Source organism: Myripristis murdjan, chromosome 9 (genome assembly GCF_902150065.1).
Source record: "Myripristis murdjan chromosome 9, fMyrMur1.1, whole genome shotgun sequence".
Classification (NCBI taxonomy): Eukaryota; Metazoa; Chordata; class Actinopteri; order Holocentriformes; family Holocentridae; genus Myripristis; species Myripristis murdjan.
The window spans coordinates 3,515,853-3,541,758 of NC_043988.1; the positions used below are offsets into that span (position 1 = coordinate 3,515,853).

General features: G+C 39.7%; 2 protein-coding genes across 3 annotated transcripts in view; both read right to left on the bottom strand.

Moving 5' to 3' along the window:
• Positions 1 to 18,136, bottom strand: part of zfr (zinc finger RNA binding protein) — a 31,039-nt gene extending 12,903 nt beyond the window's left edge. For both annotated transcript variants that reach the window (XR_003928710.1, XM_030059325.1), the window contains exons 1-9: positions 18,034 to 18,136; positions 17,786 to 17,867; positions 11,325 to 11,607; positions 8,116 to 8,254; positions 5,714 to 5,929; positions 3,820 to 4,064; positions 2,491 to 2,703; positions 1,620 to 1,956; positions 52 to 233 (exon numbers count right to left, since the gene is read on the bottom strand). Coding sequence is in view for 1 of the 2 variants with exons in the window: in XM_030059325.1 (XP_029915185.1) it covers positions 52 to 233; positions 1,620 to 1,956; positions 2,491 to 2,703; positions 3,820 to 4,064; positions 5,714 to 5,929; positions 8,116 to 8,254; positions 11,325 to 11,607; positions 17,786 to 17,867; positions 18,034 to 18,070 (1,734 nt within the window). In the remaining variant the exon portion in view is untranslated. The remainder of the gene's footprint in view (positions 1 to 51; positions 234 to 1,619; positions 1,957 to 2,490; positions 2,704 to 3,819; positions 4,065 to 5,713; positions 5,930 to 8,115; positions 8,255 to 11,324; positions 11,608 to 17,785; positions 17,868 to 18,033) is intronic.
• A 2,638-nt stretch (positions 18,137 to 20,774) lies between these two features.
• On the bottom strand, positions 20,775 to 25,597 carry uqcc3 (ubiquinol-cytochrome c reductase complex assembly factor 3). The gene is made up of 2 exons (XM_030059326.1): positions 25,331 to 25,597; positions 20,775 to 22,010 (listed from the first exon to the last, which is right to left on the bottom strand). The coding sequence occupies exons 1-2, from the start codon at positions 25,445 to 25,447 to the stop codon at positions 21,879 to 21,881; spliced, it is 249 nt and encodes an 82-aa protein (XP_029915186.1). The 5' UTR covers positions 25,448 to 25,597; the 3' UTR covers positions 20,775 to 21,878.
• Positions 25,598 to 25,906: the final 309 nt, after the last annotated feature.

Genomic DNA, 25,906 nt, shown 5'->3' on the forward strand with positions numbered 1-25,906 from the left:
AAATGCATTGTTGCTTGTTATGTGTAGGGTCCAGGTACAGGATCAGACTACCTCCTCCACATAGTCATGGCCCACAGGCTGGACGTCACTCTGTAGTGCAGCCAAGGCCGATGTAGATAGTGAATCTGAGACATCACTCTTGGTCTCCTGAGCAGTTAATGAGGACGGCACAGGCTTGGATACCTCTACCTTGGTCTCCTCCACCTTTGCTGTGGTCTGCAATTTGTTTCCACCTGTTATAGAGAGGACAACACTCTCATTGACAACTGTCCATATGTATATATGTACATTTGTCCTGCAGGGGTTGCTTTTTTCAGTAGCACAGAACAGCTCCTTTGATCTCAGAGACACAACCACCTCCCACTGGCTCCCTCTAACCCATCTGTGATTATACAAGGCTTCTTTTTGTCTTATTTGTGCAGGCTTAGTGATTACAGAAGTTGGACAATCCTTGGATGGACCGCATCAGGAAGCCCAACACTGCACCGTCATTGTGCCAGTACAAAATCAGGTGCCATGCCAAGAAGTTTAGGGTCCATAAGAGTTTTGTCTGTGGATGAGTCATCCTTTTATATTTCCAATTATGGAAAGATCATCCAAAATGGACATTTCACAAAAACTGAATGTGGCCAGATACCATAGATTTAAAGACTGAATGTTTGGCTGCTTTGGATATACACAGGGGAAAAAACAGATACACATTAAACTCTCACGATGCCTGTGAACATTTTGCTTCAAAGTTGGCTCTGAATTTGCATTCTTTCCCTTCCATCCTTCTCTCATTTTAACAATCCAGTGAGATGAGATACAAAGTGGCATGATACAATCTGACAGTTCAAAAGCTGAGTTACTGTGAGTTGACTGTGCACAACATAATGGCTACAGCCAGGATGAGGTATGTGTTATTTAACAAGGAGGCTGCTGTTCTGGTTAAAACCCATCAAATTTAACCTTGACTGGACTGAGGCACGTCTTGAGTGAAAACATTCAGCAAACATTTATAAATATGAGTGAGCAGCAAATTAATGAACATTGTGTTTACATTAAATATGATATTCATGCAATTATTTATCATTAGATAACACTAGTATAAGATTGGTATTTTCACACAAGCACACAAATAAGTTATTACGCTGTTCATTATGTTTCTCAGCATTTCTAAGAATTTCCAAATGTAGTTCAATATAAAAAATCAAAGGAATTGCATTATTCAAAAACAAATCCTGTAACTTTAGAGAATACCTCGACTATACCCGAAAACTCTAGTATTTTATGGCAATATTCCAGGAAGAATTGTTCAGAGGAATCAATCAAAGCAGAAGCCGGCTGATCACGCCTAGTAAGGCATAAGAATAGGAAGAATCATGGCCCAATATGGAGTGATCCCACTCAAAATAAATAGGCATGAAGATCGCACCCAAATGCATGTGTGAAGATGATTGGTGCAAAATGTGTCCTGCAGTTCAGTCATTTAAAAACTGTGGCAAGATCCCAAATTCATTATATCCCTGTCTGTCCAGGGATATAATAAAGGTTCCAACAGTTTTTTGGTTTTACTGTATATAATCACAACAAGCAAGCATTTATGCCCCCTGAACACTGAACAAATGACTACTTACCAACAAAATTGATCTTGGGGGTGCTGACTTTCTTCACGGCTGTTGTGGAGTTGGCAGAGGAGAGGCTGCTGGCTGCTGGGTTCTTCATACTACCAACACCACTGCTGACTATGTTGACTGGCTTCAGATAGGTTGAGTTGGAGGTGGCAGGAGAAGAGCTGGAGGAGGAAGAGGAAGAGGAGGGGACTATGGACAGAGAGGAGGTGGTGCTGGAGCTCCCCAGGGTAGAGCCGGGGGTCTTGCTGGGGGCAGCTGTGGTGGACAAGGGGGTCTGGGTCACTACACTTGGTTCTGTGGAGGGGATGGGCTTGCCAAGTTTGGTATGAAGCTTCACTACCTGGAAAGAAGAATTCAGAGCAGAGTTAGTCATTGGTGATGCGCAGATAGGCTCTGATGCATGCATACATCATCCACCCACAATCTACCCAAATGAATTATTTTTTTCTGATTCAGAGACTCACACCTGCATCGACATCGAACACAGAGCATTAATTAACATTAGATCCCGACCATTGCTAAACAAAAACCAGTTTAACTGCAATCCATGCATTACCACTATGCTAGACTTAAGATGTTTTAATGATCAGCAAAATCCTTGCGCAACCAAATAGTGTTAGCAGCCATTACCAACACTAGGAGGCTCCACTGTGTCACTTCTAAAAAGAGTCCCTAAGCCAGTGAGTGACACTGCAGTTCCTAGGCCTTGCCCTCTAGTGGATGTCAGGCAAAAATAAATTTAAATAAATCTGCAAAGTTTAATGAAATGTGGGGCTGCCCACATACAACATTCTTGCCTTATTACCTCCCACCAAGGCTACAATGAACCCTCTGTCAGCTTCAGGGCAGAAATGTGATGTTCCAGTGTCCATACCTTCTGGTGCTTGGCTCCCCGGATGTGGGCGGCATAGGCATCAGCGCCAGTACAAGACACGTCACAGAGTTCACAGCGGAGTTGGTTCTGAGCGCTGCGGGCTGAGATTCCACCTCCACCAGTGCCGCTGCCACTGCTGCTGCTGCTCTGAGAAACCTTTAGTGCTGCCTCCTTCTTCTTATGCTTCTGGCCTTCCAGATGCTCTTTGTAGGTCTTGTGTGTTTAAGGTGTGGAAGGAGAGACAAAGCAAGTAACACTTGTTGAATTTTTTATGTATTTGGAACACTGATGATTTGCATGACTCAAGTTGGCATGAAACACATGATGCTTTCACAAAAAAAATTAAAAAAAATCTCAAAAATGTATTTTAAGCAAAATAATGTGCAGTTAAAAGAAAAAAAAATCATCTGACTAGCCCCACAGCGCTAAAGTAAGTATGAAATGGAGTATTTTAAACAGAAATGCTGTGAAAACTGTAGTCACAGCTATTTCATAAGACATTTTTCACTATAGTAGAGGTGCTAGTGTTTAAAGCAGCACTCAACCCAACTAGCTGAGGCTACATCAAGCTGCACAAAACACATGAATAATTAAATTCTGGATAACACAATCTATTGCAGTTTATCCTCTTACTGACCTCACTCAAATGTTTCATTCATCTGACTTATTGGCCTATGACATACAACCCTGTTGGAAAACAGTATGGAATATTTGTAGCATCAAAGAACCTCTCTCATTAGCTATGTGGGCAGGTGTTCTGAAAACCAACTTGTAAAATACAGTGGAAAACTAATTCAGTATTGTACACCTTCACTATTCTATTAAGAAAATACCTTGTTATTTTGGTGTACTTCGAAGTAGGGATGGGAATCAATGGGTACCCTGTGATATGATATGATTCTTGGTACTTTGATATGTATTGCAATTATGTAATTACTGCAATTCTATCAATATTGCAATTCATTAATGCATACTGCACAATTTTAAACATCTGAGATTTACAATTAGTTATTCATGTATAAAAAATGAAAGATAAAAACATAAAAAAAACATAGTTATAATAAAATAAATAATGTAATTTAATTTAAATGTGATAGTTTAGACTTTAAATTTTTATGATTTTAATTTTTTTAACTTAAATGACAATCAATACAGGGTCAGCGTGGCAAAAACAAACAAACAAAAAAAAAACTGCAATTTGTAACTGAATTGATTTTATTCTCCAACCCTACTTGCAAATGCGCCATTTAATAGAGATTATTTCTAATAATGTCTAAAGCAAAGGAAAAAAAACAAAAAAGTATTGTCAGTATTATAATTGTAACTCACCTGTGGGCCCGCGCAGCTGATCTTACAGACATCACAGTAGTGGATCTGAGGGGGTTTGGGTGGCTGCTTGGGGCGCAGCTGCTTACTTTGGAAAGGGGGTTTCTTGGTAAAGGTACTGCCTGTCCATCCTGCCGAAGCTGCAACAGCTGCTACCGCCTGCTTCTGTTGCTGCTGCTGTTGTTGCTGCTGGTAGTAGGTGGAGGCTGCTGAGTACACTGCTGCTTCATAGCCCGAGTATGAGGTACCTGGGAGAGGGGGAGTGGGAGCATCAACCTGATTTAGAGCAATAATTCTGCAGACTATTAAAAAGGTTCTTCAGTTCTGACTTTGAAGGATACTATAAACAGTATTCAAAGCCATTTTAAGCAAAGTCAGATTAAAAAAAAAATCCCTATGCTAACTTTTCCTCAAGGTTTCACATGGTCCTACATAAAAAAAAAAAAACACATTATGCATATACAAAGAAATGTAGGAGTATAAATGTTCAAGTAACAGTTTATTAACAATTTATTGCATATGTTTTTGTGCTGCACATGTATGTTTGTGTATGTGTGCTGAAGGACACAAGCCTGTGCAATAGCACACATCAAAAAAAAAAAAAAAAAAAAAAAAAAAAAAAAAAAAAAAAAAAATCACATCACACACAACTGATGGTCGCATCTAAAATGACTGGTAAGAGGCTGTACTAAAAGCTTGAGGTAACTTCGCAACTTCACATTCCACTGTCTTAACAATCACAGTCGTTTTTTATTTGGTCGATATGTTTGTAACAAAACGATTACAGTAGATTGTAATCTTTACTCACACACTGTGCTTTTAAATAATTTTTCTGGTTCACACAGATCTATTTTTTGGGGCAAATGCAAGTGAAACAGTCGCACTGTAGAGGCCAGCATCTCTCTTTAGTACATGAGCTTATGTAAAACATGTTTGAGTCAACCTCCTGGCACTATCATTTGCTGTAAGAGTCCTCTTCAACCAAAATGAAAGCAGAATTTTGGGAGCGCACATCCGAATTCAATTGTTCTAAACCACTGTGGTGTTCAGGATTAGAAATGTAGCCAGCTGGATCAGTGGTCTGCTTATAGGTTTATTTCTATCCCAAAGGGCAAACATTATAAACACATCAAACTCATGAGCAAATAAAATAATGCTAAAAGGGTAATGCAGGATTTTCCTGTTTCATCTATCTATCTATCTATCTATCTATCTATCTATCTATCTATCTACACATACACACACACACACACACACACACACCCACATCAACTGGCAATACTTAAAAATAACCTTGACTGCTGAGTCTCTTTCTACTGCTTCCTCTGCATGTGTTTGTGATGTTTGCAGTGTTTCTGGGCGGTAATCCTTTTCTCTCAGTCTGTGTGGACACAGTTTTAACAAATTCTGCAGGTGGGGCACAGATGTAGGACTTGAGTCCAGTTTTTCCTGGACTAGGCCTTAATGTAGAGTTTTATTTAATAAGTTAATTTTTGCCATCAATGACATATTTACATTTTCTTAACTTCCTGTGGTTGCTCATTTTCTCTCAGTTCTTGCTTACAGTGGGATTCTAAGTTTACTTCTTGAGGAAGCAGGTTTCCTTAAGTAAACTAAGGCAAAGGCATAGCTGTATTGTCCCACAATTATCACTGTGATCCACAAACACCTGTCAACCTAAACGTCTCAAAGAAAATAGTTTGTAGCCCCACAAAACTAGATGTAAAGAAGAATGCTTGCATTCGTTTTGCTAAAGCAAGCACAGCAATAACAATAGACAGTGATAATCTCCCAACCACAACACAGGATTTTAATGAAATGTTTGCGTGGGATTTCTGGTATTCCCACCCCATTCTATACTATTTCAGACAGCACCCAAATGAATCTGAGAGCTTACCAGAGTATGTGACAGCATTTGTGCTATACGTAGGGCTCTGGGAGTAAGAAGGGACCACCGTAGCGGCAGCCACTGGCTGGACAGTGGAGGACACTGGGTAGATGGAGAAGGTGGATGTGGCTGGGCTGGGAGCAGCCGGCTTGATGGCAGTCACCTGTCGGGTCTGCTGAGTCTGCGTGTATGGCGTTACCCCCTGGCTGTATCCTGGTTTAGGAGCTAGAAAACAGAAGGGGTGATTGGATCCATTGGACATACTCTGCTCATGACTTTTTTTCATCATGCACACAGTGTGTAATGTTCAAGAACTCTCTCTCAAATGAAGAAAAAAAAAAAAACTTAAGTCAATATTACCCACAAATGATGCTAAGACCCCTTAGATCATACAGTAAGAAGATGCATAATTCCACCAAGTTACATAAATTACATAGTTCACTTGATGGCTCTGCATTTTTCAGTTTATGTAATTAGTTTAGAAAAACTTTAATAAATCTTTCTAAACTCACAGGAGCAGGCAAATTCTACAATTCAAGACTTCAAGAACTTTACTGTCATTCACAGTGTGAAGAACATGAAGGAACAAATTGCAGTACGCAGGTCTCGGTAGTATAGACTGTAATATAACAAAATAAATAATAACCTATAGCCTATTAAAACAAAATAAACCTAGATCTGAGTAAATAAAGTAAGTTAATAAGTAAAAAGTTAGAGCAGCATTTATGGCAGGAGCAGCAATACAAAAGGCATGTTAGTGTGGAACAGTTCGCAATAAAACATGCAAATCATCAATGTTCCAATTTTTGGGCCAACTGTTGACAAGGTCTGAAAATCTGGCCATCATCTACTCAACTTTATGACAACAGCAACATCTTTCAAGTTTGTACATCCACACAAATTCTCCAAACAACATAATCCAACTGAAACCTAACCATTGCACTGTAGGTCCAAAGGCCCAATATTTATGTTTGACATGAGGGTGAGTACATAAAGACCAAATTTTCATTTTTAGGTGCATGTTACCGTTACGGTGCCGTATTACATTGTTAATCTGCTTAACCCGATAAAGCCTGAACTATGAAAGAATTGGCAGAAAATTCCATTTTTTTTTTTAAATTGAACCCTTTATTTAGTCCTATAACAAAATATATTTTAAAAAAGTAAACATGTTATTACACGACCTTTCTGGTGTATGATATATGATATGTACTTGAAGTGCCAATGGTACGGTCCAGGGTGAACAGGGGAAGTGTTCAAAGGTATACAACAGTATTTTGGTCAAGTATTGAAACTGAAAACGAAAAACGGAATTGAAAATGTGTATCATATATGATACAAATGGCTTTATAGACTTAAAATGAGTGGTAGTCTGTGGCTGCTTCCAGTTAAAACCAGCACTGGGCCAGGTTCTACCTTCTGCCTCAATACCCAAAAGCTCCTACAAGGCTGCTTCCACATAATAAAAAGAGGCATCAAGTTACTCAGAGATACTTTTGTTTTCTTTTCCCCTGAGCATACATGCAAGTGCATGTAAAAAAAAAAACAAAAAAAACAACAACAAAAAACATAATGTCATAAGTAGAATTCAGTCCCACTATTCAAACCACACGACCAGCCTACAGATTTATCGCAGTGCACTGTGTATTATCCATACACCCAACTGTATGTAGATCGGCTTGACATAATGACATATTGATTGTGTACAGCTTATGTTAGTGCACTTCATGTGGAAATCTGTCGACAGGGTTTAATAACAGTAACACAGCTGATCGCCAAACAGAACAATACCATCTTTTATATAGTAAATGCTCAAGGCAATTAGCCCACTGGTGGTAATCCATTAATTTTCCAGGCCGCACAACCTACAATGCCACAATTATATTTTATATTATATCTTAGGCTTCAGTCTCTGAAGGAGCTAATCTCAGTGAAGAAACATTTTCTCTCATCCAAATCACACTGCATGATGGACACATATCTCCAGTCCTCTGAGTGTATGAGATACACACAGTCATACTTCTATAGGGGACAACTTCTCCACCATCCCTTATTTTTTTCCCCAGCATGACAGAAACCCATCACAGTGATGGGAAAAAAACTTAAATGGCTATTGATTTGCCACCCTATCACACTGAAGTGGTAAGAGTTCAGAAGATAATATAATTATTGAAGCATTGTATGCAAAACATTTACTCGCAGTCAATCATCCTAGGTTCATGTCTTGATTGGCTTGTCTATCTTTTTAATGTCTTGAAAAATAAATGAAAATACCAGGACTACTCTTTTGGAGTACACTTATGAAGAAAAAAAATTAGTCTCAAGAACATGGATAGGTCAGAAGAGTAAATGAAGAGAATGAGTAGAGTAAACTGAGCCTGTAGTTGAGTCCCAGGCTATGTCAGGCATACCTGTCTGGTAGTAGGACTCTGCCACAGTTGGTTGTGGCTGTGCAGCAGCAACAGCCGCTGTGGCAGTGGGCTGCTGGTAGTACTGCTTACTGTCATAAGCGACAGCCGGAGCTGTAGAGCGAACATAAGAGTAGGAATCCTGCAGAGACAACAAACACAACAAAACAGAAGTCACATTACAAAAACCATTACAATATCATTGCTAGGGTAGGGCAATATATCAATATTAAATTAATATCATGCCATGAGACTACATAGCATCTAGGATTTTGGATATTGTAAAATTGTGATATGTTCTTTTCCTTGTTTTAAAGGTTGCATTACAATAAAGGGAGGCAGCTTTTTGATCTTGTTAGACTGTTGTAGCTGTTCTGTTATGCGCCTGTTGTTAATGTTAATGTCAGACAAACAGACCAATCACAGTTGGCCCCAGTTGTTTTGTCACAACTGGGATACATCAAAAAGGAACCAATTGTTGAGAATCTTAAAATTTATATGCAGCCATGCCTTAGCAGCCAAGCAGGACAGCAGCCATTGTTAAGGCTACCAACCAATCAGCAGTCACAGGAAGGTGACAGCTTGTGAAGGTATGTGCAAGAGGAACAGAACTGACTGGAATGCAAGTTCCCCAAAATTAGTTCCTCACAATTTGCTTTAATTTATATGCCACCACTGTGTTTCAGATAATAGTTCCTCACATAAAATTGTCCACAAAAATTATCTAAATTCTGTCCAAACCCTATGGATCCAAGAGGCCTTAGGCAGGGACAAAAAAGGGGGTCTTTCTTCAACCACTGTTGGAAGGCGTTTATTCTTTTATATAGGGCATCTATTATGTAAGTTCAAAACATATCACTGAAAAAACAAGATTAATCAGGCTTTAATATGTAACTTCCAAAGCCATTTACAAGATATACTGTCACTCCAGTTTGCAAGAAAAAAGATCAAAAGATTGAAAGAGAGGCTGTTTGCGTCATTCAGCTGCTTAACAATAACGAAAGCATCTGGCCAGCAGAAGGTAATTTTGAAAAGACTGAGGGGAATCAAAGAGGAGTTGTAGATCAAATACTTTCTTTCTGTCCTCTGACAGGAAAAGGTCTAGACCTATTCCTTAAATCAATTGTGAGTGTGCTGAAACTACTAATAAATCATATGTTAGATCTTTGTGCCATCATTCCCTTCATACTTCTTTCCAGAGTTCAAAGAAACTAAGGGATTTTAGGCTTATAACCGCACTATTAGAGCAAGTTTTGTTCATGTGGTTGTCCCAGAAATTCAGATTAGAGTCCTAGAAATTCAGATTATTGTTCCTGTAAAAGATCCAGGTCATTTGTGAGAAAAATTACCACACAATTGACTAATGACCCCATATTTAAACACTCACATTCAGGCTGGATACCCAAACTGATAAAGATAATCAAGATGACATGTGAAAGAAAAAAAAGGAATCTTTCTTTGAGATGCGTTATTTGTAGGGTTGGGTATCGTTTGGATTTTAACGATTCCGAGTCCGATTCCGATTCTCACTATCGATTCCTGTTCTAAACGATTCTCGATTCCGATTCTTTGAGATGGAGGTCAACAGGTCACAGCCTATTTATCAGGAGAATTTTTTCATTTGAAAAAGCTACACAATGTACATTTGCAGGTGTAAACATTGGTAAAACATTACATAAATCGGTCTAATTACACAATATAAAAGTGCACATATTGATGTCAAGTATTTGCCATTTTCTTAAGACATAAGATATCTCTAGTAAATTTTTTGAACAGAGCATAAGAGCAATGTGCAACAAATACACAAAAACACTTTAACATGTGTCCATATATAGTGATGTTTTCAAATGAAATGAGCACTTTGCCAAAGACAAATCTGTCAGCAGTTAAATCTGAACTGTTACTGTGTAGATAACAAGTAGCTACCAGGGGTCCGTTTCATGAAGCAGGTTCAACAAACTCCAAGTCTTACCCTGAACTCTGAGTGGATCTACTCTGAGACAGGAAACTCTGAGTTTTGGGTTCCAGAACAGCTGATTTGAGTCAGTTTGATCAACTCGGAGTAGTTTCACCTGGAGGTAAGCGCGTGACCCACAGCTGTAAAAAGACAGCGTCAATGTAGCCCCGATTTGACGAGTCACCATGGCAACGGGGATGCGTCGGGCTGCGTTTTTCACCCCAGTTGAATTGGAAATCTTAATGCATTCATACAGCGAGTTTGAACATGTTCAAAATAATAATAATAATAATAAAAAATGCAACACCGCTGCAGCGGCAAAGGAGAGGGAGACGGCCTGGGAGAGAACATTCCTGCTCGGGTCAATACGTAAGTTTAAATGGAGTCCGTTGCAATCGCAATAATATTACAGGGGGAAAACTGCTTGAATGGTAGCCTATTAATTTATTTCATTTAGGTGCAATGCCGCGGGGGAGAAACGCACTTGGCAGCAGCTTAAGATGAAATATAAAAACATTGTTCAAACAGGTAAAACATCTATGCGCGTCTTGTAACCATCTCCCGACGAATATTTAATTCTCTGCGCAGTAACACTGCACCTTCATCCACAGGATCGTTGTCGAAAGGACATGCCATGTTCGTGAAAAAAGTCGCCACGCCAAGTCTACTTCTGAAAGGGGATGCAGCCTTTTCACCACATAATAAGACAAGAATAAGACAACCATAATTTCCATGTACCTGATTCTGTTTGCAACGAGGAGTTGCTGGCTGGTGATGAAGGTTGACTGTCCGAAGTGGAGGAAGCAACGGGAGCAGGAGAGCGACGCAACGAGTTAAACACAGCATACTCGATTAGTGTTACACCATGCAGGCGAAGGTGTTTTGTCATGTTTGTCGTGCATCCTCCATTGGCAGAAATTGTTTTTTCGCAGATGTTGCACTGTGCTACTCCGTCCTCTTTCAAATTAAAATGAAGCCAGACTTTCGGGTGTTTTTTGCGGTCCATGTTCGGACAAGTGATGTTCTTGCTAGCGGAGGCACGGAGGACGCCAAGCGGAGTAATACACGCCCTGAAAACAAACTAGTGCGGGCACTCGGAACCGAAAAAAGAATCGAAATTCAAAAATCTCCTTAACGGTTCCAGAACCGGACGTTAGGAACCGGTTCCAAATAGGAACCGGTTCTCGGTACCCAACCCTAGTTATTTGTGTATAAAATCAGCCTTGGAGATAAAGAAAACAAAAATACAATATACCTGGTAGTTCTGGGAGGTGACAGGCGGTGGTGGAGGAGGGACTTCAGGCTGGCGTTGGGCATAGCCATAGTCTGTGGCGGCATGGGTCGGTTGGTAGCCTCCATAAGCTGCAGCAGTAGCAGCGGCCGCCACAGCGACCGGTGCTGGCCTGGCTACGGCAACTGTGGCTGCGGTGGGGGCGTAGGCGGCTGCAACGGTGTGTGCCGCCACAGGGGCTTGGTGCACAGTGTAGCTGGCCACTGTGGTGGGGTGGGTGTAGGCTACCCCGGCAGTTGGCTGCTGACTGGTAGGGCAAGACAAGAGAAGGGTTAAAGGTTAGTGAGGTTGGGGGTGGCTGGTGAACTATGTCTGAGCCTAGGATTACTTAGGAAAAATGCTTTCCATTTTCATTTCATATTTTTTGCGATGAAATTGCAGGAGCAAGTGAAAATTGCAAAAAAAGTCACATTTATTGTTGTCGGTGTGATTCATTAAAAATCTAATTCAACTGGTTCCAGTGAGAACAGCACTGTTCTGAGTGTTATAAGATGCTTAACCTCAATAATAATCATTTCTAACCTTAATTTCCCTCATTCTGGAGAAGCCTACAATTTACAAGATACGAGTTTATTTGCGTTTAACCACTTTCTCTCTCCTGTACTTTACTCAGTGACTGTTCCTCACACACACACTTCAATTCCATTACAAATCCAACTTGGCAACTTTTTAATCAAGCGTTCACACCATTTTTAAACATTTTATTCCAAACTCCAAGCCTGTTTTCCTTTTCTTACACAGTTTCTCACACAAACAGACACACATGCCTCTATCACTTTGTTTACCTTAATTCTTTCAGCATTTGCCAGAGATCTGGATGCGTTCAACCACAAGTCTGCACATGGTGCAAAACAACTTCACTCTCGTACAAAACAGAGAATTGCCTTGCACCGTCTTCAGCAGTAATTTTTTTGGTAATTGTGAACTCTTCCAGTCAGACATGCCAGCTTGTTTACAACCAAAACAAAGAAGTGAGTGTGGTGCCATTTGGCTTTACGTTTTTGGTGAAACTCATGAGGAATGACTGATTTGTCAAATTTGTGTGTTGCTGTTAGGCCTGGGCAATATTGCCTACAAATAATATCCCGATATTTTTTTGTTATATTGTGCTACACAAAATACATTGATAATTTGAAATCTCCTCTAAAGCACTTACTAGATGCTCAGTTTAACCCTTTGATGCATACAGTCACTAAGGATGTCACAAGAACCAATACTTTGGTACCAAGTTGATGCCAATAGTCCAAACATACGTTGGTACCTGTTTTCTATGGCACTGTAGGTGCCAGCTGTATTTAATTTAGAATTAGTACATTAGATTTAGCCTTCAGCAGGCTGAAGAACTCAAGAACTCAATTCAGTTTTCACTAGGTGTATTAAACCAAGCAAGCAGAGCAATGCTGGCACGTGCACATGCGTACACATATGTAAATCATCCCACAGTCCAATCCAGTTTCACCAACATAAAAGAAACAACTCAAAGACCTGCTCCAGGTTTTACTGCAGATTCCCCCAAACCAAACAGGAAGACAAAAGGCAGCAGTGTCTCCAGTCAGTGTTCAGTAAGAGTGATTATTTACAATGTAATGTTAAACACCAGGTACTCATGCTTTTACCATGAGTTGGCTACAATGACAGACTTTACAAGGGTGTCGTAACCTGGTGCTGGGAGTAAAACTGGTGTATCTATCCTCCACTGACCGGGCGAGCGTATGTCAGTGTGCATGTGTGTCTGTGAGAGAGACAGAGCCTTTGGAGAGAGCAAGAGAAGTGAAATGCCAAAGCAAGTCTTACACCAGTGGTTTAAAAAAATTGAGACAATTTGTATTCAATTTTCAAAATATAATCATTTACCACATCTCACATAGAATAAACCGCGATACATTTGATTATTGCCAGTTGCAGTGATTGAATTCTGAGTGACCTTTCAATTTTGTTCAAAGGAATTGGTGGAATTTAGTTTAAATGTTGCGATTGAGACATCAAATTCCTGGAGGGACTGCTTAACACATTTAGAAAAGGGATCACACTCTACCCAATTTTTTTTTATTTGCAACTACTTGGCTACAGTAATTGCATCACCACAGACTCACAAGAGGGGCAGTGACAGTGTCAACAATCTGAGTAAGCAGCACCAGTGTTGCTAGTGGAAAAAGTTAGTCTGCAGCCCTAGTACTGTGTTTCCTTGAAATTCAAAATGCTTATGAAGACACCAATTATGGCAAAGGAGGGTACCACAGAGGCACCTGTATAGCTATATACAATAAGCAGGCGAGAGCAATGTCAAATGCATTTTTGGATATCACTGACGTTTTGCTATAAAATTTAATAAATTCCAAATCTCTCTGTACATGAAGTCCACTTTTCATCAACAATTTCCATGATCAAATCACACAAATTAATAATTTTCCTCCTTTTCTTTATGGTAGAGGCAAAACTTTGGGGAGTGGTGGTGCAACAGCAATGCATTAGTATATGGGCCACCAAGCTGACGGAGCAGAAAGAGCCATGCCCTGACTGTTAATGCCATAAAGAATAGACTTGGCTCCCCATGAATGAGCTTTCAGCTGCGGGAAATGTGCTAGCAATTCATTTCCAAAACAATTCCAAGAACCCGTATGCATCAATAAAATAACTCAAATACAAAGCATGAAAGCACTGAAGTAAAACACCTTAAATAAATAAAAGCAGCCACCAAAATGAATTACCTCTTAACAAATAATTAGTTGTGTAGATGGGATAGGTTGCTTTAGGTCCACTTTATAGCACAACAGATACCATTCAAACATGACTATCTGTGTCCAATCTGAACACAGACTAGGCCTCAGCCCTGCTGCAAAAAACAGAGCTGTGTATACGGTGACTCTGTGAAGGTCTAATCTAAATTCTGACAGAAATACAGACAAATATTTTGATGGATATTAAAACATTCCACCATTGGTAGCATTGTCTCATCAATCACCCCACCCCTTCCAAGTAAGCCCCTCCAAAAGGCTCTCCAGTGTGATGTCATCGGTGGACAGATGTGAGTAAATCCAACTACAGCCTTCTTACGTTTGGATTTCTAACTGAGCCACGCAAACACCCTCCAACATGGAACATTTCTACTTTGCTCAGTATGATAAAATGGCATCACAAAATTTCACAATTATACATTTCGTAGTGTCTGAGTCAAACAACCAAGCATATTTATAGACTATATTTATAGACTACACTGCAGAAGAATTGTGGCAAGAGGAGGAGGATGCCTGGACTGGCAGAGAACGAGCAAATACAGCAGAGGAAATATGATGTCCTGGCTGGCAAAGTGAATCTAAAGTGCTGGTCTTTATGTTCCAGCAGAAATGGAATCACTTCGCTGTAATTAGCTTGATGCTTGACAGTTTGATGGATGCAAAAGCTGACCCCAGTACAGAGAGAATCCCAATGGGTCATACAAATGTTTTGCTTCTCATTTGTATTCAAGTGTTTTCGAGACCTTTCAAGGATCCTAAAATTACTTGTCTAGCCTACTGAAACCAGACAGACCAACACAGCAGATGAAAATGGAGAAAGTACGCTATTTAGTTCACCACAGCATTATTACAGTCATTTATCCCTTCTATTTAAGTTACAGAGTTACTCAATATATCCAGTCAATATTACTTCTGTTTCAGCCAGCCAAATATTGCTGGAAAAAACAGGGAGGAGTGTGATTGTCTTGTAATCAGAGGGCAAAAATGTCAAGTTTGACACAAAGATCGAAACATTTCACCTTGTGCCACAAACTCCTGTTTCTGAAAGAGTTTGACTTCTGTTTCGACACCTCACTCATGTGATTGTTTTTCTTCTGTTTTTCTTCTATTTGACTTGTCTCAAAAGAGTAAAAAACAAATACTCTGACTGTTTTGTCCTTTAAAAAACAAAAACAAATAAATAAACGCAAACAAACACACACCCTTGTTACCAGCGCCTAGTAAAACGAAAGCTTGTGTTCTCGTGCGAGTTTGGCACATTCAGTTCAGTCACTTCCACATGAGGGCAGTATAATAAGTATATGGTTACCGAATGTTTTAACATCTTTATGTCAGCGTTACCTCTAACAATAATACGGAAACAAAAGGACAGCTAGCAATGCCTGCTTTTTTGCTAAGGGAAATCTCCACAATTGTCCAATAGTTCTCTGAATACTGAACGGCATTTTTGCTTTTTTTGACTGATGTTTTTGACTGATTTGACTTTCACCTGATTATGCTGACCTCACTGAAGCAGCAGTATCAATTGCTTTTCTGTTTTACTGGCTCACAATAACAGAAACGCAATTCATGCGATTCTGTGGCCTTGTGTTTCACCCTAAATAAGGCAAAATAAAGTAGGAAAATAAATCAAGAATTCAATGAAGTGAGTGAATTTGCTTTTCCATTTTACTGGCCCACAGTGAAAAAAAAACAATTTTATATCTATTTATTTTACTTTTTTTTTTTAAACAGAAAAAACATTGATCTGAAGGTACACACATTATGAGGAAGAATGTGTGCATAACATTTAACATTTAAAAAAAGAACACACACAACAAACAAGGACCATCAGCAGCGTTCAGGCAGTGGGTTTGAAATGTTTCAAAACACTGTTTGAAAAACCTCAAAACCGTTTGAAATGTTTCGAACTTGACATCCTTAATTTGATCCCTGTCTACTTCTGGTGGCACCTTGAGGGTCATTGAGCAAGATATGGGCGCCCTAAGGAAGCTGCATGGCAGCCTCTGCCACCTGTATATGAGCGTGTGTTGGAGAATGTGAAGCATACATTGTAAAGCACTTTGAACAGTGTTGTAGCCTGGAAGAGTAGTGTATAAATGCAGTCCATTTACTGCAGTATTCATGATACACAGTTGATATTGTCTGATCATTTTTTTTTATGACTGAATAGATGTGAGTCAAGATACTGGTAACATGTGAAACTAGACGACTTAAGGAATCTGTTGGTATCAAACATGTCATGCTTAGTTGCTGGCAAGGGGACTAAATATTGCTCCAAAGATAGGCTAAATTTTGGTGAGGGGAAAAACTGGCATTTTCAAAAGGGATCCCTTGAACTCTGTCCTCCAGATGTCTGAATGAAAACGGGTCCTCTGTGCACCCACGGCCCTTTGCAGACATGCCCACCTTATGCTAATCCCATGCAGTTTGGGCCACAAACCATGCAGTCCAAATGTACACTGGGGTCTAAACAATGTTGGAGTTGCATAAATTGGGTTTGACTGGAAAGCTGAGACTCTTGTGGATTCAGTGAGCCACATTTGAATCATGTGTAAAACTTGAAGTCACTGTATAAAATGACCTATTGTGACCTTTAGGATAATCAAAGCCTCATGAAACTTTACCTCCACAAACTAGAATTCAAAAAACAAAAATCACAATGAATCGTAATACTGAGTCACAATACATATTGAATTAGCACCCAAATATTGTGACAGTATCGAATCAAGAGATAAGCACCGTCCTAGCCCAACTCAAAGGCATTGGATGCGAAATAAAAGCTGTGAACCCAAACTCTTAATCTTGCCAGTGTGTTGCCATTACCTAGATAGTTCCTAATCATTTTAGGGAGAATCTCTCGCTCCTACTCCCTCTATAAACCAGGCAGCTGAGGGCGGGTCGTGGTCTGGAGAAGCTAGACTATAAAGTCAATTGGTACATATGGGCTCTTTGAGCAGAAGTCTACATTTCCCCTCCTCCATCTGTCACACTATAATTCAACTGATTGACTGAAATTCCATAATAGCAGCAGCAAAGACTCCCTTTCAGATCATATGCAACCTCCATGAAACTCCTGCTTGTCACCCTTGTTATATTCATGTCCCTATCCACTGCTTCAGTGATCTCCTAATTAAAAGGCCTTTAAGGAGCCATCATGTAATATTTCACATCACACTTCACATCCACCATCGGGGCAGTTTTTAGTAAGATTAATATGCAAAAGCACAACAAAATGACGAGCACATCTATTAAGACACCAATGTAAACCCTCCATCCAGCCAAAAAACAAACAAACAAACAAACAAACAAAAAAAAACATTATTCCCATTCGCCTTAAGACACACAAATCCAACAGTGAGCATTGGAAGACATCCTTGGCAGTGTAACGTTACATTTCTTGTAAAGTTGACAACGCAAATGCTTAGGTTTCCGTTAGCTCGGATATTATGACGCTAGTATTTGACATTTGCTGATATATGCTAGTATTAGGACTTATTTTTATGTGAGCTAGTGCTTCCAGTCATTAGGACAGTAGCAGCATATTGCTAAGCGCCCCCTCCCCCAATCTGAGACAATGACAGTAGAGAGATATAGACCGTCCGCAAACACACTGGACAACACACAAGCAACCCTGATGGTCAGATACGTTCCCGGGCATGTTACAGTCGACAAGCAGGGTCTGCTTACCTGTACTGGGCAGCAGCGCCATGGGTAAATCCAAAGTAGTTGCCGGTAGCCATTTTGGCATCTTCACCAAGCCGGCTGGGCACTGCGGAGGACAGACCCACAAGGTAACGCTAAGCTAGCTGTTAGCAACAGGCTAAAAGGAGCATCTCCAAGGACAAGCTACAAACATAAAGGTATTGCTCTCAAACTTAACAATATGTCATTACAACTATGCCATTTATTCCCCATTCGGGTTTAACAATACTCACCATAGGTGAAGGAGACTACTGGACATATGGGAATCATTGGGTTCCTATTCTCTGACGACGTCTGACTAGTAAACCAGCCTATTTATATTTCATCTAATACCCGGAAATGCCTCTGTGGCGCATGCGCCGATGAAGAGCCGTGTGGATGTTGTAGTTTTCTTTCACACAGAATTCTTGAATAGATATCTTTCGAAAAATGAAAGATAAATAACAAAAGAAGTCAACATATAACCTATAAGATTAATAAAAAAAAATAAAGTGTACTAAAATGTATCTACAGAATAGCTGTAGACGTTGCACCTCTGAACCTTTTAATAGACAAATGAGAAAAATCTGCAAAATATTTATAGAATGTGTATCTATAAAATAGCCATATACTCATAATGTATAATTCCATATGTTTCCATAGGTTCCATATGTCAATATTTCTATAATTTCCATATTAAATTACAATAATTATTAATTTCATTTACACTCATACACGCGTAATGTGTATGCAATCAAATGATTTTCCTTTGGAGCTCTAAAAGACTTGTCTGAGCTGCCACATCAGCTGTACCAGCATGTGTCCATGTGTGTTTGTGTTACACAGATGAAGTGCTAAATAAGGCGGATAAACACTCACAGCTGGTGGTATGTGATCATCATGGGGCAAAAGCACAAACTAATTAATTTGAAACAAAGACAAAAACATACCAATAATAGAAAAAAAAACTAATAAAAAAAACAACAAATAAGAAATACATAAATACATCATTTAGATCTTGTAAAGGCCCAAATGATGTATAGAAGGGGTGGGGTGAAAATTGATTCATGATTCTTCAAACTTTTTTTTTTTTTTTTTATAACTGAACAGATTTAAAGTTAAGGTTTTGGTATCATATGAAACTAGACAATGTGAGGAATCCACTGGTACCAAACATGTCATGCTAAATATCGCTCCAAAGTTAGGCTAAACTCTGGCGAGTGAAAAGATGGCACGGGCATTTTCAGCACGGTCTCCAGATGTGTGAATGAAAATGGGTTCTCTGGGCCACAGCTCTCCCCTTTGCAGACATGCCCACCTTCTGCTAATCCCATGCAGTTTGGGCCACAAACCATGCAGTCCACATGTGTTCTTGTGGTCTGTTGCAAAATGGTGTTTTGTGCAGACTGGGGCCTAAACAGTGTTGGAGTTGCATAAATTGGCTTTGGAGATTAACATATCATCCCAGCTTGAATGTATGTCAGAAAGATGTAGGCTAGTCTATGCACGTCATAAAAGCTTCAAACTCTCTACGACACATTAAAGGTGTTCAGCCACTCAGTCTAGCTGAGCTTCCCTCTTCAGTGAAAACAGACCTCAGTGCATGTGGGTTACTGAATAGGATGCTCTCTCTTTCTGCTGGGCGTGGCACCACAGTATTAAACTACACTGATAAAACTCAAATCAAATGTTTTTTTTTTTTTTTTTTTTTTCCAAACACTAGACAACTTAAGACTTTAAAAGTGACACATGCATGAATTTAACATTTAAGTAAAGAATCCTTAATGACTAACTAGTTAATGTCATGAACTAGCAGGTAAACATACACTACTCACAAAAAGTTAGGGATATTCGGCTTTCGGGTGAAATTTCAGGATGAACCTAAAATGCATTATAACCTTTACAGGTGAACTTAATGTGACCTTCTGTAAACTTTTGAATGCACATGTCCAACTGTTCAATGTTTGCACAAGTTGCTGTTCTCTAACAAGGAGTTTAACGGTAAAATTCACATCAGGTGTTTGATGCTCCAGCTCATCGAGGTCGTATCATTAGGGAACGGCTGCTGGAGACTGGGGTACCTCAGATGGAGTGGCCTGCACTTTCTCAGACCTGAATCCCATAGAAAACCTATGGGATCAGCTGAGTCGCCGTGTAGAGGCTCGGAGCTCTGTACCCCAGAACCTCAATGTCCTGAGGGCCGCCCTTCAAGAAGAGTGGGATGCCATGCCTCAGCAGACAATAAATCGACTTGTGAACAGCATGAGACATAGTTGTCAAGCTGTAATTGATGCACAAGGGCACATGACAAGTTATTGAAACACTGACATTTTTTGTTGTGGTATATCCACCACTGTTGTTGAGATGAGGAAATCACCAGTGTATGCTTCTACTTAAATGACCTACTTTCATGATATAATATCACTGTAGCGTGAACTTTTTACATTTTCCATAAATTTCACCCAAAAGCCAAATATCCCTAACTTTTTGTGAGTAGTGTAGGTGTTCCTAATGATGCTAGTAAAAGATCTGCTCCAGTTCTGAGTGGCAGAGCCTTTCCACTGAGCCAGCATGAACAACAGGGCCTTGTGTCTGCTGTAACTAAATAGAGGAGAATCTTAACTAACTGCTGTTGATCTGTCATCAGAGTATTTCTTAAAGTCAAATCCTGCTGTCTAGTACCGATGGAAATGGAATTCTGTCACAAAACAGGCTAAACTCACTTAAATCATTCTTCTGTCTCAGGTGAGACTCATATGTTATAAACTGTACACCGATCCCAAGTCTCCACTGTATTTAGAAAGATTTAAATCCATGAAGATGCTGCATTGCACAGCCAGATTAAAATGTACAACAGTAACCCAGCAGACAGGTGTATATTGATCAATCTGACAAAAATCAAATACCACAATATTTCTGACTGACTACCTTTGTATTGATATTGTGATTGTCACTGGTGCTTTCACAAAATATTTAAACAATGATAACAATGAGCATTTGTCAAAAATTTAACAAAGCAAGCCTGCGAGCTAGTTCACGCAGTCAATTAGACTTGCCTATAGGTTTACTTTTTTACATGTTCTCAATTTCTTATTTCTGCATTTAGTGTTGTAATATTTTTCCAGGAATAATGCCCAAATTTATACATAATGCACACCCTTTTTTACAACTAGAATTAATGCACAAAGTAGGATTAATGCACCTATCTCTACATAAAACACATTCGTTTTACACATTTCAAATGCACAATTTTCATAATTTCAAATATGCATATAATATACTCCTCTCTTGAGAATTTAAGCAACTGCAACCGACCCAATTTCCCCTCAGGGACCAGTACAGTATTTCTGATTCTGATTCATGTGAGGTGTTTGAATGAAATGTGGATATGATGACGAAGCAGGTGGAGGCAAATAATAGAACAGCTACAACATTCCAGTAAGTTCAGAAAACTGTATCCTTTTTCTGTCATGCAGACAACACGTATGCCATATCACAATATTATCATCACTCCCATGGGAATGTATCTATATTCTCAGAGTCCTATGTTCCCCAGTTCTATCTTCTGTTAACACACATTAACTCAAACCCTCCAAATACAGAGCTGGGGAACATCTTTTTCAGGTGCCCATCATGTGCTACATAGTCCCGGGGAACATAAGATCCTTGCAGAGCATCCTTGGGCTATAATCAAATTTTTCTAAATGGGTGGGCTATCCCTTTAACAAGCTGGCCCAGTGAAACACAAAGTTGTTATTATGACCTATCTACTGGGAATTTCCAATGTCCAACTTTAAATGGAAAGCAGACTTCAGGGCATTACTTTCAATTTTCAAATACCAATGAAACACCAGCAATAATTCATACAGGCACGCTCAGCAACAGTTCTCTGCAGATGTGCTGCTTTTCATCTTTCAAGCCACTGAACAGTCTTACCCGAAGTGCAAATATATGGCCGATATCTTAAAAAGGATGGGAAAGATGTAATAGTTGTAGTACATAACTTTTTAATATTCAGTTTAACATTCAACAACAATAGCTTCAGCATTTCGGACAACTTGAGATCTTGTCAACAGGCGCCACAGTTCTGTCTGTCTCTCTATTTTGAGGCTCCTCCATATCCTCTTGCAATGTTGTCGCTGGTTTCAGCAGCCTCTTTGAGGGCCTGCATCACAAGTGCGTTCCTCTTCCGTGTCTCCTCCATCCTCATCGGGTTCGACTCAGGTAGATTCTGTTGGTCAGTGCAACAAGAAGCAGATACGACTGGTGAATTACTGCGTGAAACCGAGCAAAGACTGACCTACTTGCGTTCGCATGCTCGGCGGCGGTCTCTCAAGCAAATCACGGAGTTCATCTCCAGTCCAACAGTTAATTAAACAAGAGGTAGGCGTAGGACTGAGGTTAGTTTAATTTCAATACATCAATCTGTCGTGGATTAATTATGTATATGTTAACCTATCTGTGTGTTGGGCTGGCTCACACATCTGATTAAAAAGTGTCAAATTACTGTTTACAGAAACAGTTTCACAGGGCTGTGGAAGGGGAAGGGGAAGTAAACACCATTAAATCTGTTTCTTAACATATATTCATTTATGTATATTTGAACTTCATTTCAGCAATATTGATAAAGGTGATCTAAATTTTTTTTAAAAAATGAAAAATTAAGCTTTAATCTGTGCTAATTAAAATATAGAAATGTAATTTGATAGTGTGGAATGTTAGTACAACTGTGCCTTTATTACTGAATGAAATGCCCACAAGATGCACCAAAAGTAATTTTCTTGAGTGCTATCATCATCATCCATCAAGATTTGACACTTCCTTACAGTCACTAACTGTAAGAGAATAGATTCCTGAGCTCTGGCTGAAGATTAAAAGCTACTTTAACACATTAAGAGTAGAGCGATACAATCAGAACACCAGCTCAGTTTTTACTCCTCCTGCCTGTTTGGTTGACAGACCTGAGCTGCGGCCATTATCCTCCACTAGGCTCATCTAATGGAAGTGACTTACAGTACTTATCCCTTTTCACACAACACCTAGCCCTGAGCTAAGATCCCTGAGAGCTTATAGACTTTTCACACTTGCAACATAGGATCTAACTAAACCCCAATCTGGAGCAGGAGGGGTGATTATGTGAAGATATCCTCAAAAAGTCACTTCTCTTTTTTCCACTTTTGGCAACATTTCTGGGCACAGAATCTTTGCTCAAAATTGCTGAAAAAAGTACGAGAAGAGATTTTTTTGTGACTTGTATCACCTCTTAATCTACTCACTCATGTGTCATAAAAGTAGTTTTTAGAAAACACAGGTATTCAAGTATATTTTGAAATCAGATCCTGAACCAGCCCGCATTTTTATGCATCTACTTTAATGCATTTAGGCATTTTTATGCATCTGTCTCTTGGTGAACAAACAGGGGAAAAACTTTAGACCACTATGTTAGGTCAGTTGGTTCAGTTAACATGTCCTTTAGTTGTCGTTATATTAAATTAAATTTGTTTTGTTTTGCTTATAGGCCTAGCAAAACAAAATAGCACTTAAATCCTTGGTTTGTAATAAATTTGCATTTTTTGGGGTAATAAAACCTACTTTTCTCAATTACAAATCCTGTCGCCTAATTGCCTTACTGCTTGGTCCCTAACAGTGGGCATGTCTGCAAAGGGGAGAGCCATGGGTGCCCATAGAACCCATTTTCACTCAGAGATCTGGAGGTCAGAGGTCAAGAGGCCATCAGTGTGACTTCACTGCACAGAAACTTTGGACCCAATCTGGTCAATCTCACAGGTGAGTGAAAGTACAATAAAAGGCATTTTATGCTAAATCTATATATATAGAACAGGTGCAATTGTGTAATTCACTCATGCAGATGATACAAGTGACCTGTGTGTTGTTTGGTGTCCTGCAGTGCAGCAGAGGATGTTTTCCTCCAGTGTTTGACTGTGATTTGACATCTTAGTCCAAGTTTATTTACAGCTGTTAATCACTGCCTCAAAGAGCTTTAGGGCCCTACTGTTTTCAGGCTTTTACATCTAAAAGTTTATTCCTTGGCCTTATTTTTTCGGTTCAGGTTGCATGTACCGACATGGCCTGTGGTTGGTCTGGTCTTGCTGACAGGCCTCCAACAGAAGGGATTTTCAATCCAATGCTGTCCATGCTCCTGAAGAGCCCAACAGACCTTTTTCACAGCAGCTATATTCACATGAATTTGCAGATAAATACAGATGTTATTAATGAAATTAATTAAGGTTCCGTTCCATTTGTACAGGTGTAGCAGAGCCTTTCCAGTGAGCCAGAGTGAACAAAAGCTGGATCTAAAGACAAAGAGCTGTGCTTACCTGCAAATTAATGTCAAGATGGCTGCTGTGAAAAAGATCTGTTTGCATGGACATTCACACTTTCTGCAGTTAGTTATTGGCCTGTTTACCTCTTTAAGTTTGACCATCCAATACTGTTTTTTGTTCCAGCTCTACTATTGCACACCTGACCCAGTTAAGGTCCATGCACCTTCATGCATGTCCTGTTCAGGTAGATCTGTTTCAACCAATCAGCATGAAGCCCTTAAATGGATCAGGTGTGAAAGAGTAGAGCTGAAACAAAAACCTGTAGGACAGGGGGATCTTGAAGACTGGTTTGGGAACTACTGGCCTGCAACAATTGTAGTTTTCTCCTAGTGTATCACCTGACAGTTTCCTTTTGATGTTTGTTTACATGCATACAGCTCAAGGTTTCTCAAATTGTGTCTTTGCTAAACTATGTCCTTATGTGAGAAATCTCTCTAGCGCATATTACAATAGACCTCACAGCAGCCATTTGGACTTGAATAGCAGGGTAAACAAAGGTGTTGCTGATGGCATTAATTAATATGGGTGGTGGAATCAATTCACTTACATATTGCTTTTTCTGTTGGTCTGTTGGTACCAAGCATGTCATGCTAGGTTGTTGGCAGGGAGGCAAATCATTGCTCAAAAGTTATATAAAGTTATATATTACACAGGAGTTCAGGGGATAGAGGACATCACTGTATAAAATGACCTACTGTGACCTCTATGATAATCACAGCCTCCTGAAACTTTACATCCACAAAACAAGATAAAATTTGAAAAATAGTATTGAATAATATATTGCATATATGCATAATATTGAATCGACACTCAAGTATCGTGATAGTATCAAATCAGGAGATGTGCATAATGTCCCAGCTCTTCTAATGACACACGCTCTCATTCATTTTTACAAGTGTTGCACATCTCGCTCTCATCCCCTCTGACTTTAGTAACCTTTTTTCTCTCTTTTTACGCGCACAACTTTACGTCACCACGCAGCGTAACGTCAGTGTCCAACGTAAACAAATCAGATGTCTGCCATGTAAAACACCGACTCGTGACCAGCGCCACACGCAGCGTATTGTCGGTCACTGACAGCGCAAAGTCCAAATATCTAAACCCCTGTTTTCCTACATTTCCCACAGTCCTTTGTTGTGATTTTACCATGCCAGCTGTTTTGGCGTGTCGCCCTCTCCTCAGCTGCTGTTGTGCCATACATAGTTACCTTGATCATCTCTCTCCTCCTCTCCTCTCCTGGAGAAATAATAGACCACATCCCATATCCGACTGCCACCACTGCAACCAGCGCGGTGGAGCTCAGTATGGTCCGCAGGCTGCTCATCTCCGCTTACTGATGCGTTCAATCTGGTCTTTGTATTTTGCCTCGCATTTACTGGCTGCACATTAAACTCATATCTAGTAAACTAGTCCGGGTTTGGTAACGTCGGTCAAAGCAGCAGTGCACTCTGGGATAGTCTTCTTCTTCGTCGTGTAATTTATTATTTTTTATGTCAGATGGCACTTCTGGGCGCATTACCGCCACCTCGTGGATTAGAGTGCGGATGATGATTAACACTGTTCTTTGTTTTGTTTTGTTTCCTCCCAACTCCCCCAAACCTTTTTTCTCCTAACTCCCAACAAACTCCAAACATAATGAATATTGGTCATTTTCCCAGTTTGGGATCAATAAAGTAAATCTATCAATCTATCTATCTATCAATCTATCTATCTATCTATCTATCTATCTATCTATCTATCTATCTATCTATCTATCTATCTATCTATCTAAATCCCCCAACTC

Excerpts from the sequence above, each read along its gene's own strand:
- uqcc3 (XM_030059326.1), bottom strand. The coding sequence starts at position 25,447 with ATGAGCAGCCTGCGGACCATACTGAGCTCCACCGCGCTGGTTGCAGTG. Across the intron at positions 22,011-25,330 it reads GGAGGAGAGAGATGATCAAG|AATCTACCTGAGTCGAACCC; the intron begins GTAACTATGTAT and ends ACTGACCAACAG.